The sequence below is a fragment of the Schistocerca gregaria genome, chromosome 2 (genome assembly GCF_023897955.1).
Source record: "Schistocerca gregaria isolate iqSchGreg1 chromosome 2, iqSchGreg1.2, whole genome shotgun sequence".
In the NCBI taxonomy this organism is placed as follows: domain Eukaryota; kingdom Metazoa; phylum Arthropoda; class Insecta; order Orthoptera; family Acrididae; genus Schistocerca; species Schistocerca gregaria.
In genome coordinates this window covers 381,777,470-381,795,007 of record NC_064921.1, presented here as the reverse complement: position 1 = coordinate 381,795,007, position 17,538 = coordinate 381,777,470, and the positions used below count along the sequence as shown (strand labels likewise).

General features: G+C 40.6%; 1 protein-coding gene across 1 annotated transcript in view; it reads left to right on the top strand.

Moving 5' to 3' along the window:
• Window positions 1-760: 760 nt before the first annotated feature.
• The window catches only part of LOC126320606 (esterase FE4-like), a 39,480-nt gene continuing 22,702 nt past the window's right edge, over window positions 761-17,538 (top strand). Inside the window, exons 1-5 of the mRNA XM_049994080.1 lie at window positions 761-848; window positions 4,632-4,769; window positions 7,835-7,954; window positions 9,273-9,423; window positions 9,971-10,156. Coding sequence (XP_049850037.1) covers window positions 780-848; window positions 4,632-4,769; window positions 7,835-7,954; window positions 9,273-9,423; window positions 9,971-10,156 — 664 coding nt within the window. The 5' untranslated portion in view covers window positions 761-779. The remainder of the gene's footprint in view (window positions 849-4,631; window positions 4,770-7,834; window positions 7,955-9,272; window positions 9,424-9,970; window positions 10,157-17,538) is intronic.

Here is a 17,538-nt window from a genome sequence, read left to right as displayed (position 1 = left end):
GTCCATGGCTGGTTTTTTGAGAATGAGATCACCTTACTTATGGTATCTCACTATTATTGGGCCTTTGTGGTCCTGTTCGGAGAAAAGGGTGCATGAGAGTTTCCTGAACTTGTCACTATTTTGCAGGAAGTTTTGTATGAGATAACCTTGAGGACCATACAGTGCCTGTACTTATCCATTCTGAAGCGGTTTTGAATGACAACGGTTTTCCTGAACCATATTAAACATGGTAATGCGTTTCTTTCTAGTTTTTTTGGTGTTTCCACCCCATGCATGTTTCCATGATCCACAAAAGTTGAAACTGTTGAGCAAACGAAGTTAAGCTATCTGTGATAAATCGGTTGCGATATATATGTCATTCATTCAAGTTTACTTTTTTTTCTAATGTCTCTGCACCTGCGAAGTCCTTCCATAACTCCGCTACAAAATGTTGGTAGTATTAGTGCATTCTTTTCTTCTTTAACACGGACGCTTTGATAACTTATAAGCACTGTGCTTCATTTAAATTAGAACGGCAGCTAATCTCTTTCCCTGTTAATCATTGAACACCAGACTTCGGTGAACTTCAATTGCAACGCAATACGTCCTTCACAGTTAGATCTGAAAGACTGTATAGAACTAGCAGTTTCCGGTGACGCACACCGTTCACTCTATGCACCGATATACATCGTAATCAAGTGTTCCTTTAAAAGGTTAAGTACTGTGCGGCGATAAGCACGACTGCTATATAAAGACAGGCACACACAATTACTTTGCAGCGCCAGCATTTCAGAAGCAACATGAACTGCATCACAGTGCTTTTTGTGGGCACGATAGTGCTTTCCTGTTTTTCACCATGTTTCATAAACGTAAGTCTCTTTGTTTCACATAGTGTTATCATTTTTTGAACTCACTTAATAATACTATATAATATGTTGACTATACTAGTGTAGTACCAACTAAATGATAATTGTCATATTCACGCCTCAATAGCGAATTGTTTGCACATGTAGAACGTGAGGTAAAAATAGAATGTAACAGCGTTCGAAGGCGGTAGCTGGAATGAAACAATTCAGAGACAATGTGTGGTACCTAAACTGACCAATATTATGGTAATTTCCTAAATCGTGGGACGTCCTAACATTAACATTACGCAGTCGAATGCTTCATTGTGTTTACGTTTGAAATCACCAATTCCACTTTAGTGATTAGTGTTGTGTTGATAACGACAGTAGCCACAGGTGGCCCATACATCCTACCGAAAACTATAGGGAACTGAATAATTCTTAGAAATAGGACCAGAAGTATATAGCTGAAATGACGTCCTTAAACCATTGGTTGACTCAGGTTTAAGTCTTGGTGTCCTGTTAACAGAGAAAGTCGATGCAGCCGGAGACCCAGAGGAAACGTTAGCCTTCTGCTGTCTGGATGGTGCCCAGTTATCAGATAGCAGAAGGCGCTTCAAGTGCACTTGTCAGCAATGACGGTGAATGGAGGAAGACTCAGCCAGGGGGAAAAATTACACGTAGCATATGAACATAGGCGTCCTGGGACCTCTGCTGTTCCTGATCTATATAAATGACCTAGGTGACATTCTGAGAAGTTCTCTTAGGTTGTTCGCAGATGATGCTGTAATTTACCGTCTAGTAAGGTCATTAGAACACCAGTATCCGTTGCAAAGCGATTAAATAACAAAAAGTGTGAGGTGATCCACATGAGTTCCAAAAGAAATCCGTTGGAATTCTATTACACGATAAATAGTACAATTCTCGAGGCTGTCAATTCAACTAAGTACCTGGGTGTTAAAATTACGGACAACTTCAGTTGGAAAGACCACATAGATAATATTGTGGGGAAGGCGAGCCAAAGGTTGAGTTTCATTGGCAGGACACTTAGAATGTGCAACAAGTCCACTAAAGAGACAGCTTACACTACACTCGTTCGTCCTCTGTTAGAGTATTGCTGCGCGGTGTGGGATCCTTACCAGGTGGGATTGACGGAGGACATCGAAAGAGTGCAAAAAATGGGAGCTCGTTTTGTATTATCACATAATAGGAGAGAGAGTGTGGCAGACATGATACGCGAGTTGGGATGGAAGTCATTACAGCAAAGACGTTTTTCGTCGCGGCGAGATCTATTTACGAAATTTCAGTCACCAACTTTCTCTTCCGAACGCGAAAATATTTTGTTGAGCCCAACCTACATAGGTAGGAATGATCATCAAAATAAAATACGAGAAATCAGAGCTCGAACAGAAAGGTTTAGGTGTTCGTTTTTCCCGCGCGCTGTTATGGAGTGGAATGGTAGAGAGATAGTATGATTGTGGTTCGATGAACCCTCTGCCAAGCACTTAAATGTGAATTGCAGAGTAATCATGTAGATGTAGGCACGATCATTCATTCATCTTGATCAGCATGTAGTATGTGGATACCCATAAACTCGCTAGGTAACAGTATTTATCATAATCCATGCAATTCCAAAATGGTTCAAATGGCTCTGAGCACTATGGGACTCAACTGCTGTGGTCATCAGTCCCCTAGAACTACTTAAACCTAACTAAACTAAGGACATCACACACATCCATGCCCGAGGCAGGATTCGAACCTGTACAGTTTTTGTTCCGGGCCGTAATTAATTATTGGTGAAGGGTCCTGCTTCCTTGCTTGGGCGGTACTTCTGTATTTTTACGAACGCTGATAGGAACGACAGGAGAGTAAAAGGAGAATCCAGCGCCCACAAAATAGCCACAAGATGACGGGGGCCATGGCGTCGTCATGCATCTGACGAATCATCATCAACATTGTCACTCAACTTTACTACATTAGGCACTGTGGAGAGATGTGTTAAGCAATCACCATTTACGTACGCAAACTGGTCATCAGGACGTGTGTACCTATATCTGTCTCTCTTCGAGAGTACGTTCTGACACCGAAAGTTTCATCTACCTCGTTGATTCATACTAGGTTGCTTCCGACCCTAAGAAACAACTACACTCACTTGTTGGGTATAAGATACGTACAGAAGAAGCAAGGGTAGAGCCAGCAAATTAAAACTGGTTGCAAACAGTTCTACTGAATATTATCCTCAAATGGAGAACTGAAAAATCCAATGACTGTAGTGACACCATTTACCATTAGCACTGGACTTCGTAGTGCTGTGGTTGAAGCACTTGATCCTCATGTTCAGATCATTGTCTAAGCATTTCCACTGGCGTTTCACGAGGTCACTGTAAATAATTTCGAGTGTTTTCCGGCATGGAACCTTATTCAGTTTGGCTTGAGGTCTTTTTCCAGATACCATACAATGTACGAGGCTTTAAATAATATCCTTCGTCCCTCTACAGCCGCTAGATATTCAAACGGGTTATACATGAGTTTGAAAAGTCAGTGCGAAAGTTATGGCATAACTCAATGTGAAATATCTACAGATGATTTAACACCCTAGCAATAGATGATGAACCAAAGAGAACTAATATACGTAAATTATTATAAGTAGTTTCTTGGCAGTGTCCATAATTTAAGATTACACATCGTACTGTACATCAACAGTCAAGCAGTGTCATTTCACTAAACCGCTTATGTTGCATCACGGCACAGGAGCTATTCATCCCGAGAAAAACAACATCAAGTGAAAGGGAAAACAATTTATAATGAAAACGTGTCAGCTACATCTGCTGTGCCTGTGTATTGCTTCACTCCTTATACAGGATGCAAATTTAAACAGTAACTGTTTACACCGTACACAGTGGTATAGGGGAAGTAGAGGTGAACAGTTAGATATAAGACACTTGTCGCCTACCAAGCCCGAAAACAACCTCAACCTAGCGTAAAACAAACATCTAATGTATAGCGCTTGCACGTCACGAGACATTTTTAATATTCTCTGGCCCTCTTACGTTATTGCTTAGTCGTGCACTTACAAAATATAAAACTGACGTTCATGTAAATGTTATCTGACAATTTTGTGAATGTTAACAGCGTAATCGTTTTATTTCTCTGGTCTTACTACTACGAGACTACTGTTGCTGTAGGAGTTAAATATAATTCGAATTGGACACAAAATTAGTTTTTTGCATAATGTGTTCAAAAATATTTTTCTTTCACTTCCCTCACAGAAAATGTTATCTTATGATAAAGAAAGTCGGTGGCGTAAGCGGATGAGGGACGTGACATAGGTGACTTACGTTGGCCAATTTCAGGTTGTTCTACAGATCGTTACACAATAAGTGTGCTATATCAAATTGTACGTCTCGACTTTCTCTGTATCCCTGTGGTACATTGTAAACAACTATCACTTACAACCTTTATAGATTAGGGTTCAATACTATGTCGACGATGAAGTCTTGAGAGAAGGTTGACTATCTCGGATGGGGGAAGGATGGGAAACGAACTTCGCCGGGATATCTCCTGGTGATCCTTCCTTGCACTTCCCCCTAGGCGATTTAGGGAAAAATGCAGGCTGACTGACATACAAGTCCCTTGTCTCAACACAGGATGACCTCACTCGGTTAGATACCAGTGCTCAGACACTTTACACTACAAGACATTCACATTTAATCATCTGCTAAAAAATAATGCTATTTAAGAGTACAATTTTTTTTAGCTTCTACATTGTAATACATGAAGTGTCCAACGCAGAAAGTTTCCTTGCAGGCACAGGAATACGTGACAGTGAGTATACAAGAAGGAGACGTCCGAGGCCAAGTGGAGAGCACGCGCACTAATAAGACGATGTACAGCTTCAGAGGCATCCCGTACGCGGAACCTCCAGTCGGTGACCTCAGATTCCAGGCAAGTCATTCAGCTGCTATGCACGTTATGCTGTCTTCTTGTCTCATATAGTGGTGTTAACTGATGTTTCTCGATACGTGAATCGGAACACAAGACATATAATATGTTCTACTGGTGTTTGTAGACACCAACTATTTATTTTCGATGTACTTGTTACCAACTGTTCGCGACGCCTGTCACTGTGGCTCGGTCTGGATAAATGGAAAACAAGGAAAAGAGAAAGTACTTGTTTCTAACACGTATGGGGGATTGAAAACACGTCCTAATCTGCTTGTCTCCCGTGTATGCGTCCATCTCCTTGTCTCCCGTGTCTGCTTCCATCTCGTCCTTCCCATTTCTTTGTCTATCTCTTCCTCCTTCACTCTCTCTGCGTTCATCCCCTCCTCCCCTCTCTCTGTTCAACTTCTGCCCTAACTCTATCCCTCTCTCTCTCTGTCCATCAACTCCTCCCCCTTTTCTATGTTCATTTTCTCCTCCCAACCGTTTCTTTATCTATTATATACACATTTATGTATTATACATATATTAACAATATATAGCTTATGTCCATCCCAATGTTCATTGGATAAAATTTGAAGTAAATCGGTCAAAAACTTTTACATATTTTTGGTTAAAACGTTTCCACTTTACATAGCACTTTATAATTTATATATTAGAATTATTAAAAATAGGTGTATGGAAACACGCACATGTTTTCATGTGTAAAAATTTGGAAGCGACTGGTGTTTTCGTACCCACACACACACACACACACACACACACACACACACACACACACACAAATATACGCACAAAATCTCTTAGCAAACTGAGATGCAGAAATAACTTCCAAATCGCACGATAGCTGTCGCTACTGTACATCCAGTTTACATCAGTTACACAATTCATCATTTATGTAGTACACACTCAAGACAGCTTGTGTAAGAGACAATAACACTTTATGCAGATGCGCTTACCAGAACGTAAGCATAATATGACATAAAATAAAATTACAAAGAGGTGGGAGCTTTACTAAGCACAAGTGACAATATTACAAATCAGACAGATTTTGCTAAAGTAACATCGCAGTACTTGAAACCTTTAGTGAATTAAAACTGGATTCAAGTAATAATTACAGTACAATGTGATATAAACTTCAAACAATCATTCTTTTCTCGTCAGTTACCATAAATCTGACAAAACGAAGTCAATCCAGCGTTATTCTACAAGCATATGTAGAGGGATACGCACAAAAATATATATAAAGATATAATTAAAATATTGCCATTATAAGCATACGGCGAGAATAACTTACATTTCAAGTCATAATGAAGAGATATGGCAACACAAAACAAAAATGTGATAGGCAATTGTGGATCAGGATTTCACATCCGGTGAGCGAAACATGTTGGTCTACAGTTGCTCGAAACGTTTCAGGCAGAAAATTTTATGAAATTCACGATGACGCAGGAAGGATGACGGCCAGCAGAACTTGTATTTAGCATTCCCGCTCTACGCATCACACTTGTTTATTTCACGTACAGAAAAAATGTAAATGTAAGTTCAGACAGAAATATACAAACATATAAAACAGCCACAAAATATTAATGCGTAAACTGCGTCGTCACATCCAGCAATCTACTATCCTTACGTAATATTCGTGCGTTCGAACAACAACAAATATCTCAGGGATATTGACAGGTATGTGGGGTGTTATTGACCACCATATGGCATAATAAACACGAAGAGCAAAATCCTTGGAGTAACTATATCTACACTCTCTCGTAGTTATTTAAGCTAAACACCAGTGCGTAAGAAATATCACACACTTCTTACTTAAAAGGCAAGTGTGCTGAGAGTAAGAAAATGTTCCAGTTAAGAAATTATTACCAATTAAGAAACTGTGACGTAAGTTAAAATGTTACCCAACTGTACAATTACATCAAATTTTAGCTACTGACGTCAATATGCGTGGGAATGGCTACAGTTCGGATGATATATTGGAGTTTCTTAGAACATCTGTTTTCATACTGCCTTGCGTGACGTTACAGTACACTTTTGTTGCAAGTGTCCCTGGGGGAAACATATGCAGTGGGATGAAAAATTTTCACAAACTCTACGATTTCTTTAAGTTTTGTCACGAAGATCTTGCGAGATATACAGTATTTGAGTGCCCGGCAGCTAAGATATTATAGAATTTAGATGACACACCCTCACGAGGCGAAGAAGCTCGTGACCGTTTATTCTGCCGATCTTTATACGGGTTCACATTCCCCATTAGTTCCTCTTGATGTCGAATGTACGTACTACAACTGTGTTTTAGCATAGTCTGTACTAGTTTTTTGTTGCCAGTTTCATCCGTAGGGCCACCCGGAGTAGCCGCGGGGTGCAGGGCGTCTTGCCACGGTTCGAGCGACCTGCCCCGCCGAAGGTTCGAGTCGTCCCTCAGGCGTGGGTGTATGTGTTGTACTTAGCGTAAGTTAGTTTAAGGTAGACTAAGTAGGATGTGAGCCTAGGGACCAGTAACCTAAGTGGTTTGGCCCCGTAGGAACTTACCACAAATTTCCAAAACTTTTCGATTCGTAGAGATTGCATAAAATGTGGTATTTTGTATGTTTTCATCATTATACATTCGCAAAGAATTCGCAGTTTCTCCTCTAGCCTACCGATGAATCAAAGTCATTATTTGTTGTACCCTTAACGTAATTAATTTTAATTTATCTGAATTAATTTGGTTAGTACGCACTGATTCCAATATGTCTGATAACTTAGAAGCAATTAGTGGTATGCAGAACAGCGGCGTTGTATCGACAGATTTTAGAAACGTAGCGCAGCTCAACATCATTTTTTCCTTTTTTTATTTTAATCGCCAGTTGCGACCGAATTAGGTCACTTCCAATACTAGGGCCCTAATGGCGGTAGCAGTTTTGCGCCCTAAAACCATAACAAAAAAAAAGCTTCCAATACTAAAGTACAGCTGGAGGTTGTAGTTTATTTCAAAACATACTTGAAGTAAATCGATAACCTTTTATATGACATCATCTGGAATACTCTGTGAAGTGAAATACTGTATCTACTTTTCACAGCCACCTGTGACAAAGGCAGCCTGGACAGGAGTTCGAGATGCTCTGGAGTTCGGATCAGCCTGCACCCAGGCTACGTATGGTTCAGAGGACTGCTTATACCTCAACGTGTTCACACCGGCAGTGCGTATCTCCATTAAAATAAGCTTTAACTCAAAGTAATTTTAAGAAATGCGTTTAATTATTTTCCTTACGCTTGGATCGACAAACATCAAAACTAAATTAACCTACAAAGAACTTTTGAATCGCTGCTGTAACGTGTTGCGAAGGTGCACAATCAGACTATCAAGGAGGTGATCGTAATGGTTTGGTTCATCAGTGTAAATTTTATTGCAAAAGGCGAGAATAGGTAACTGTGCTCACATCTTCATCATACTGGCTACAGTTTTTTTTTTTTTTTTTGTAGTTTCCTTATTCATTTTTTGTCCTTTTCCACGCGTGGAACGATGTAATAGTCACCACTGACCATCTAGACCAGGAGTTCCCAAACTTTTCCTCTGACGAAGCACTGGGAATCCTGATGCTTTGATGCAGCATCTTATTTATTTTGAAGGACAGCAGAATCTCTAAAAATGAGAGAAACTGTTTTATTCAGTGATTACTTCAATTTTAAATGGTAACTAATGACACAGAAATCATAATAAAATTTTTAAAAAAACAGGTAGTATCGTCAAAATGTCGAAAAAGAACACCATATTATTAACAAATTTTTATCGGAGTCCCTATTCTCTTCCGCCAGAACACTGGTGTTTTGTGGAACACAGTTCGGGAAAAACCTGCTATTGACTCATTATGTGCAGGATAACGTAATTTTGTTGAGTAGTTTTTTGGCTATAGATATAAAATAGTTATATGTTCTGAAGTTGTATAATGACATTTAAATCTCCCCGCGGGGTAGCCGAGCGGTCTAGGACGATGCAGTCATGGACTGTGCGGCTGGTCCCGGCGGAGGTTCGAGTCCTCCCTCGGACATGGGCATGGGTGTGTGTGTGTTTGTCCTTAGGATAATTTAAGTCAAGTAGTGTGTAAGCTTAGGGACTGATGACCTTAGCAGTTAAGTCTCATCACATTTGTCACACTTTTTTTTTTTTACATTTAAATCCAATTTATTAGACTATGTGTTTGAACTGTGTGTTGACATTTTCTCTTTTTCTTTTTGTATTTCATATGCAGTCTGCCTATGTATATATCTGGAGATTTTAAAATACTGTTAATTTGAAATTCGGCAGTATGCGGAAAAATTATTTAAATGTTACACAGCCTTAGTGGACCTATGATTTACTTTACTTATTACATAACGATGGTACGTTCCTGCAGTTTGATGTTGAACAAGGCCTAGAACTTTATAGAATCATGAATAAAGATTTTTATTATACTTATTATTACTGTCGTATTAAATATTTGTCCAGTCTCTAAAGTATTATTTGCAATTTCTATACAGATGCCAACGGAAGGAGATGCACTGAAAGCGGTCATGGTTTGGATTCACGGAGGATGTTTCACGGCGGGAAAGGCTAATTTGTATAAGCCCCATTACTTTGTGGACAACGATGTTGTGTTTGTTAGTATGAATTACCGTCTCGGACTACTAGGTAATGTACGCTATGAAATGCACTTTTATTATATGTTACCATTTATTTCGTTGTGTTTTCTGTTTATTGTTTCGTGAGTATACTACCGTACGCTGAATCGATTACTGTGACCACGCAACACATGTTAATACTGGCATTTCAGTATCATCTTCAGACAAAATGCAGATTCTTAAAGAACGTTCTCAATAAAATTCTTCCGGAAGTAATGCACACTTAGTGACTCCTTCCGCACTTGAATGACAACAATGCAGAATATTGTATTAATGCCATCAAACACTACAAGAGTAATTACGATGTGAAAAAGAGATAATTTGGTTAGAGTTCTTTAATGACCATATTTCAAGGTACAGATGGAATGGTTAGGGTAGAAATAATTGTAAACTAACAGAAGGTAATGAAAGGGGATCCTATACGAGTTATAAGTCTCATTCCTTCGAAATACGTAATCCTGACGTCATTCTTCAACTTGCAGCTATTTCTATAGGAATTGTAATGTTTGCAACCTTACTTGGACGCCCAATTAATTTATTATACATGCTCTGTCTAGGTTTCCTCAGCACCGGAGATGAAGTCGTCCCTGGAAACATGGCCCTCAAGGATCAAGTGGAGGCCCTGAGGTGGGTGCAGAGAAACGTAGCTGCGTTTGGCGGAGATCCAGAAAGAGTGACTATCTTTGGCCAAAGCGCTGGAGGAGCTTCTATTCATTACCACGTCTTGTCTCCACTTAGCAAAGGTAAATTACTTAGCGTTAACTTTTAACGCACCTTATGAACCTACTCCATAGAGTTTAGACTCGAATTTCTCAACCCATACCATTTTCTGCGGGTAAAACGTGTTGCGACTCCAAGTAAAAGAGTATGAATTCGCTAAAGTGCATAATGTAAAATAATTTAAAAAATTTCGTCTCTATAGCAACATTTACTCTCATGAATTAAAGATAAAGGCTGTTAAACATTCTGGTGTAATCAGAAATCACTTGTACTGATATCGGTGTTATAATTACAAAATCTTGTTTCAGCATAAAACCTTCGAAATTACAGTAAAACATAAAGAAAAATGAGTGCTTTTTAGTCTCCTTAAATGCTCAAAATCTGACCAATTATGAACGATGGCAGTGGAATTGCCACTAAAGCAGAGATACTAAAAGCCGTTTTGCGAAATTCTTTCGCTGAATATGAAGAAATAAATATACAGAGTTCGAATCAAGAACTGCTGCGACTTATAAGTAGATATCTACGATGTAGTGAAAGAGTTTAAATTACTTAATAAAATCAAGGCCTTATATACGAGCTCCATACTTTACAGTCATATGCAATTGCTCACTCGACGAAAGATTCGAAACTAAAGACTGGAAAGTTGCACTGGTCACAGCAGTACTCAAGAAAGGAAGTAGGAGTAATCCGCTTAATTACAGACCAATATCACTAATGTCTGTTTATAGTAGGATTTTTGAACATTTACTATGTTCGAACATTATGAATTATCTAGAAGACACTTAGTCAACATAGAATGAGAAAATATCGTTTTTGTGAAACTCAACTATCTCTTTATTGGCACGAGGCTATGAGTGATATCGACAGGAGATGTCAAATTGATTCCATACTTATAGATTTCCAGGAGACTCCTGAACCGTTCCTCTGAAACACCTTTTGATCAGATTGCATGCCTGTGGTCTGTCGTCTCAGTTGTGCGGCTGGATTCGTGTTTTCCTGTCACAAAGATCACAGCTCGTACTAACTCATGGAAAGTAATCGAGCAAGACATTAGTGATATCTGACGTTCCCAAAGGAAGTGCTTATGGCCTCTGGTGTTACTAATCTACATAAACGACTTAGGAGACAAACTGAGCAACACTCTTTGCCTGGTTGCAGCTGATGCTGTCGTTTACCATCTAGTAAAGTCATCAGAAGACCAAAGCCAAGTTCAAAATTAATTATGAAATAAGATATCTCTATGATGTGAAAAGTGGCAGTTGACTCTAAACTGTAAAAACTGTCAGGTCATCCACATGAGTATTAAAGGAATCCGTTAAACTTCAGTTACACGATAAATCACACAAATCTGAAGGCTGTTGATTTAACTAAATATCTAAGGTTTACATTTACCAAGAACTTAAATTGGAACAATCATACAGAAAGTGTAGGAAAAGTGAACGAAAAACAGTGATTTATTGGCAGAACACTTAGGAGATCCAACAGGTCTACTAAAGAGAGTACGTTTGTCCGTTTCTTCTGTAATATTGCTGCGCGGTGTGGGACCTGCATCAGATAGTGCTGATGCAGGACATCGAAAAATTTAAAAAAAAGAGCAGTTCGTTTTTTTATCGAGATATGAAAGAGAGAATACCTTTGATATGACACGCCAGTTTTTTGATGCGGTTTAATCTTTTCCTGTCAATGCGAAAACATTTTTTCGGGTCTACCTACATGGACGTAATGATCAATGTAATAAAAAAAAAGAGAAAAACTTAAATCTTTGTTTTTACCGCTCGCTTTTCTAGACTGTTACGATGGAGGAATAGGTTGAAGATGATTCTATGAGTCGTCTGCCGGGCACATAATTGTGAATTGTATAGTCATTTACTTGTAGATGTGGTACAGAAACCATTATCTCAGCAACATTTTTCCCTTTAACAGTTTCATGACTGTGGACATAGTGTCTGTGTTGTCGTATGAACTTTCTTAAAAATAATTTTTGAAAACTTCACAAAATATAATGAATTCAGAGTACCAACCGACGAAATTACCTCTGATTTATGAGTGTGAAAGGGTTTCTCTTATTTACTTAAATCTACATAAACTGATATCAAATCTACGATTGAGTCGCAATTTTCTTACACATACTGTCGATTCTTTATATGAATGCTCCGATCTACGATCTTAGCACTGTCCTTACTTGTAATGAATCTGTGTAGTCTCGTTAGCAGCTGCAATACGATGTGCGCTGAAAACTTTTATAGTTAAATGTAATGAGAAACTCAACGCTCACCTTTAACAGCATGGCAAATACGAAGCAACTAATAATGCAGGTTCATCCTTCATAAAGGTTTTCTCGGTCTATATCGTCCTCTGTATCAATATGCAGTAAATCAATGGAATCTGATACCCGTTGAATAAACGTTCAGGAGACATTTAAACTGATACATGTTGAATAAAAGCTCGAATGACGCTTGAATGGCTTCGTCTTTTTAGTAAAACTCAAGAGAACGGTGCGTTTGGTTTTGGTGACAGCAGTTATTACCAACAAATTGGAAATGAGCCGGGAGGGCCTTTGTGGGGCAGGTCCGGCCGCGTTGGTGCAGATCTATTACATCCGACGGCACATTGGGAGACCTACACACCGGATGGGGATGAAATGATGATGAAAACAGCACAACACCCAGTCCCTGAGCGGAGAAAACCCCCGACCCAGCCAGGAATTGCCGGCCGATGTGTCCGAGCGGTTCTAGGCGCTTCAGTCAGGAACCGCGCGACCGCTACGGTCGCAGGTTCGAATTGTGCCTTGGGCATGGGTGTGTGTGGTGTCCTTGGGTTAGTTAGGTTTAAGTAGTTCTAAGTTCTAGGGGACTGATGACCTCAGATGTTAAGTCCCATAGAGCTCAGAGGCATATTTCAACCAGTCGGGAATCGAACCTGGGCAATCCGTCACTCTCACCCCGATAGCTACCGGGGTAGACAGTTATTACCAACAGATACTGTCTCACCCGATTTCTCTTCTTTTTCTACTCTGCTGTTTTCTTTCTCGCTACGAAGGCATCTTTTACTAGAATGCTAGTGAGGCGCATAAAATATTTCTTCTTAGGCGACTTATACTACCTGACAAGAAACAGAGGGAAGCCTGCAGAACAACAGGAGGAAATGGAGTGATACTTCACGTTTAGGAAGGGTCCGCGCTCTTATTTCAGTGATTATAAATTGGACTCCAATTTACTAATAACTTGGCACTATGATTATGCACCCTCTTTGGCCTTGCTCCAAGCAATGTTTCTTTTGTAAAGACACTGTACCTTCTCCAGAGAAAAAGCGACCCACAACTGACGTAACTGACCTCAAGACTGGCACTGGAACACTGTTAACGTGAGAATTAATCCCACGCCCCTTCTACTAGCGCAGGTCTGGGCATCTTAATTGCCAAAGAAATTCCTTAGTACCACATAGACAGTTCAATAGAAACACGTGCCATCTGTGGACGACCATCATGTCGCTGAAAACTGTCCCCACAAAACTGCTGCATGAAGACAGAGGATGTCCGTCACGAACCATCATGATGTCAGTGTTCTCTCAGCCACTACCAGCCGTGATCCAAAATCATACCCAAAGGCTTCCAACATTATAACCCCACGTTGTAGTGCATATCCAACACGTCGGAAGAGTGAGTCTTCACCCCAGGTCACCATCATATTTGTCGACGACGTTCATACACGGTTGCGATTCCTCGCTGCACACAATACGATGCTATTCATCAGCAATCCACGCTTCCCCATAACACCACTCCAAACGCAGATGTTTATATTGTGGTGTTCACGGCAACTCACGCAATTCCCTACTCCGGTTGTTGGTAGTCCCCAACCAGTGGTGTGGAATGACATAGGATGTTGCACGTAGACAATTACTTGTTCTCGGATAGCAGGCACAGATGTGGCGAGGTGAAAATGTGTTTAGTGCACAATACGACGATCCTCCAGTGTGGCGATTTGATGTTGTCGACCGCCCTCACGTTCCCGTGTTGTCCAACATCAGGCCTCACAAATGCGGCCAGCCTTCCAAATGGAGACCTACAATGAGGCCGCATTCAAACTCTGTAAGGCACTGAAAATGCTGTCTCATACGAATAAATGAAGTCACCGTGTTCTTCGCGGTGATCAGTCAACATCTGACGCTGTTCTCGCCACCACAACACTAACAACACTCGTAACGACACTGAACATGAATAACATTAATGCAGTCTGATGGCCATTCCACCTGCAACTCTGACAATTACATACCAGCCGATGACGTGTACGTGTCATCTTCAGCCCATGAAATTACGAATTCGTGACGAAAGATGAGTGCTAAATCGCCCTTCGTTGTCTTGGCCACCGTCCAATTCCTCATCTTATCAAACACCGTCATTTTTCGATTCAAACATTCCGGGAAATCAACATACCGGAAAACCAAGTCATATATAGATTTACAACTTCGAGCACTATTTCACGAATATCACATGAATTTCTCCACAAATTCTGTGAGTTGCGAGGTGGCGTCATAAACTTAATGAATTGGGATCCGAATTACATTTTTTTACTACACACTTTCATCTAGCATCACAGTTGTGAATTGCCAAATTCATCCGATCATTTTCGTTTCCTTATCCAGCTTTCCCACGAATAATATGTGGAATAATGATTAGTCTCCACATATATCCACAAGCTACAACATGTCGGTTTGGGCACCATTAATATTTAACCCCACATTTATCCAGTTCTGAATCCTGCGGTCGAAAAACGGCTATAAGTAAGCCACCGTATGAGCTGATGTACCTAAAATTTCACAGTCTTAGCCTTTTCGCGACATGTACGAAATATTAATGACATTTTTCTTGACTTTAATGGAACGTTAGTTGCAGAATTGTAATACTGACGAATAACGCCTCAATCGTTGATCTGCCACTGCAGTAGTTCCGCATGCCTGCGACGCTTTTGCGCTTTCTTAATGAACCCGTGACTCAATGATCCATTGTTTTTTGGATTCGCTTTATATCCTTGATCAGTCTTTCCGGGTAACGGTCAAGAATTGCCCAGCAATGCTTAATAATCGGTAAGGATCGATCGACAGATGTCCCTCTAATACACCTCCTTTCTTCAGCTAAAAAGATTTACTTAGGTACCAGTCTTATTAAACAATAGTACTTTCTACTGCTTCGTGAAGAACATTCAGGTAAATAGTAGCTGCGCGGGAGTAGACGAGCGGTCTGGGGCGCTGCAGTCATGGACTGTGCGGCTGGTCCCGGCAGGAGTTCGAGTCATCCCTCGGGCATGGGTGTGTGTGTTTGTCCTTAGGATAATTTAGGTTAAAAATGTATGATTGACTGTGCTGATAAACCTCTTACATTATTTGAGTTTCAAACAGCTGTGCAGAACTGAACGTAATCAGATATTTCGCTCTTTACCTATTCTGATCAACACTATACTGACACACAATATTTTTAGCGCAACGCAATCTGACTTTCAATAATCCCTACAAAAGAATGGCCCTGACTAACATTAACCTATACCTTTCACAAATCACTTACCTCACAAAAATCTTGGTTACTCGAACTACTGCAATATAGCGAGCGCCACTACTGCAAGCTAAATAAAAGATTCAAACTACTGAAGGCACTAACTACTGATAGAGGCAAATGAAAGATTTTGATAGAGAACAAGCAATGTATTTACCTTAAAAGTGTTCAAAAGTCATTATATATATATATATATATATATATATATATATATATATATATATATATATATATATATATATATATAGCAGTTCATGGCATACAGTCTTACAGATTTACTACAGATTTACTGTCTCTGATGGACACACGTCCAGATCATCCGCTCTCAAAACTCCGCCATTTCTCTCCCCACTTCCACCACTGCTGGCGGCTCACTTACAACTGCGAAACGATACGCGCTGTTAACAGCCAACTGCCCAAAACCACAAAAGCAGTATTGCAACAATGCAGACCAGCTACAGACTTCACACAGCAGTCAGTGATTTTCATATAGAGCGCTACATGGCGTTCCCAACATAAAAACCTAAATAGCCTACTTACAATGTGTAAGCTTAGGGACTGATGACCACAGCAATTAAGTCCCCTAAGATTTCACACAAATTTGAACATTTTTGTAAATAGTAGAGAGGCGAAGAGGGAGGACAGAGAGGGGATATAGACTCTGTTGTAAGTGCAAGGGGCATTCAGTAAGTAATGCAATAGGTTTTTTCTAATAAAAAGACTGTTTTGAGTGTGGACTGTAATACATCATATCGTTCTCCACTTTTTGGCTACAGCAGATTGTTTTTCAACATAATCTCCGTTCCACGCGGCGTCCTTACGCCAGCTTCCTAGGAGAGCCATGTGCGCTCATGGTACCACTTTACTGGTCGACTTTTGCAGCATCAATGACTTCTCCATCATCCACATACTGCTTCCCATGGAGTGCGTCCTTCACTGTGCCAAACATATGGAAGTTGGAAGGTGCATGACTGGTTGTTGGGTAAATGAGGAAGAACAGCCCAATGAAGTTCTCTGAGTTCCTCTCGGGTGTGCAGACTTTGTGAAACCTTCTGTTGTCATGGACAAGTAGAAGTGTGTTTTCATTTTTGTGGCGATGAGGAACAGAATGAAGTTATTCTTTCATTTTCCTGAGGGTATCATAGTACATTTCTGAGTTGATCGTTGCACCATGAGGGAGGACGTCATACAGAATAACCCCTCCAGAGTTCCAGAAGACCGTCGCCGTAAATGTACCGGCTGAGGTTGTGGCTTCGAAATTTTGCTTCAGAGGAGAAGTGGGATGGTGCCACTCCATGGACTGCCGTTCTGTTTGTGGTTCGAAGTGTTGAACCCACGCCCGCATCTCGTGGTCATGCGGTAGTGATCTCGCTTCCCACGCCCGGGTTCCCGGGTTCGATTCCCGGCGGGGTAAGCGATTATCTCTGCCTCGTGATGTCTGCGCGTTGTGTGGTGTCCTTAGGTTAGTTAGGTTTAAGTAGTTCTAAGTTCTAGGGGACTGATGACCTCAGATGTTAAGTCGCATAGTGCTCAGTGCCATTTTGAACCATTTGATACGTGGCGTTACACACAGAACAACATAATAATGTATGCCTAGTATTGCACAGTGGCTTGTTGAGAGCTTGTGTCCCTGGCTTCGTGAGCCGGCACCACACTGGAGCCCCAGCATCAGCTCTTCCCACTTGACACCTGAACTCATCTGACCAGCCCATCGTTTTTCAGTCGTCCAGGGTCCAACCGATGTGGTCACAAGCCCAGGAGAGGCGCTGCAGGCGATGTGCTGTTAACAAAGGCACTCGCGTCTGTCAGCTGCTGCCACAGTCCACTGACGCCCCATTTAGGGTCACTGTCCTAAAG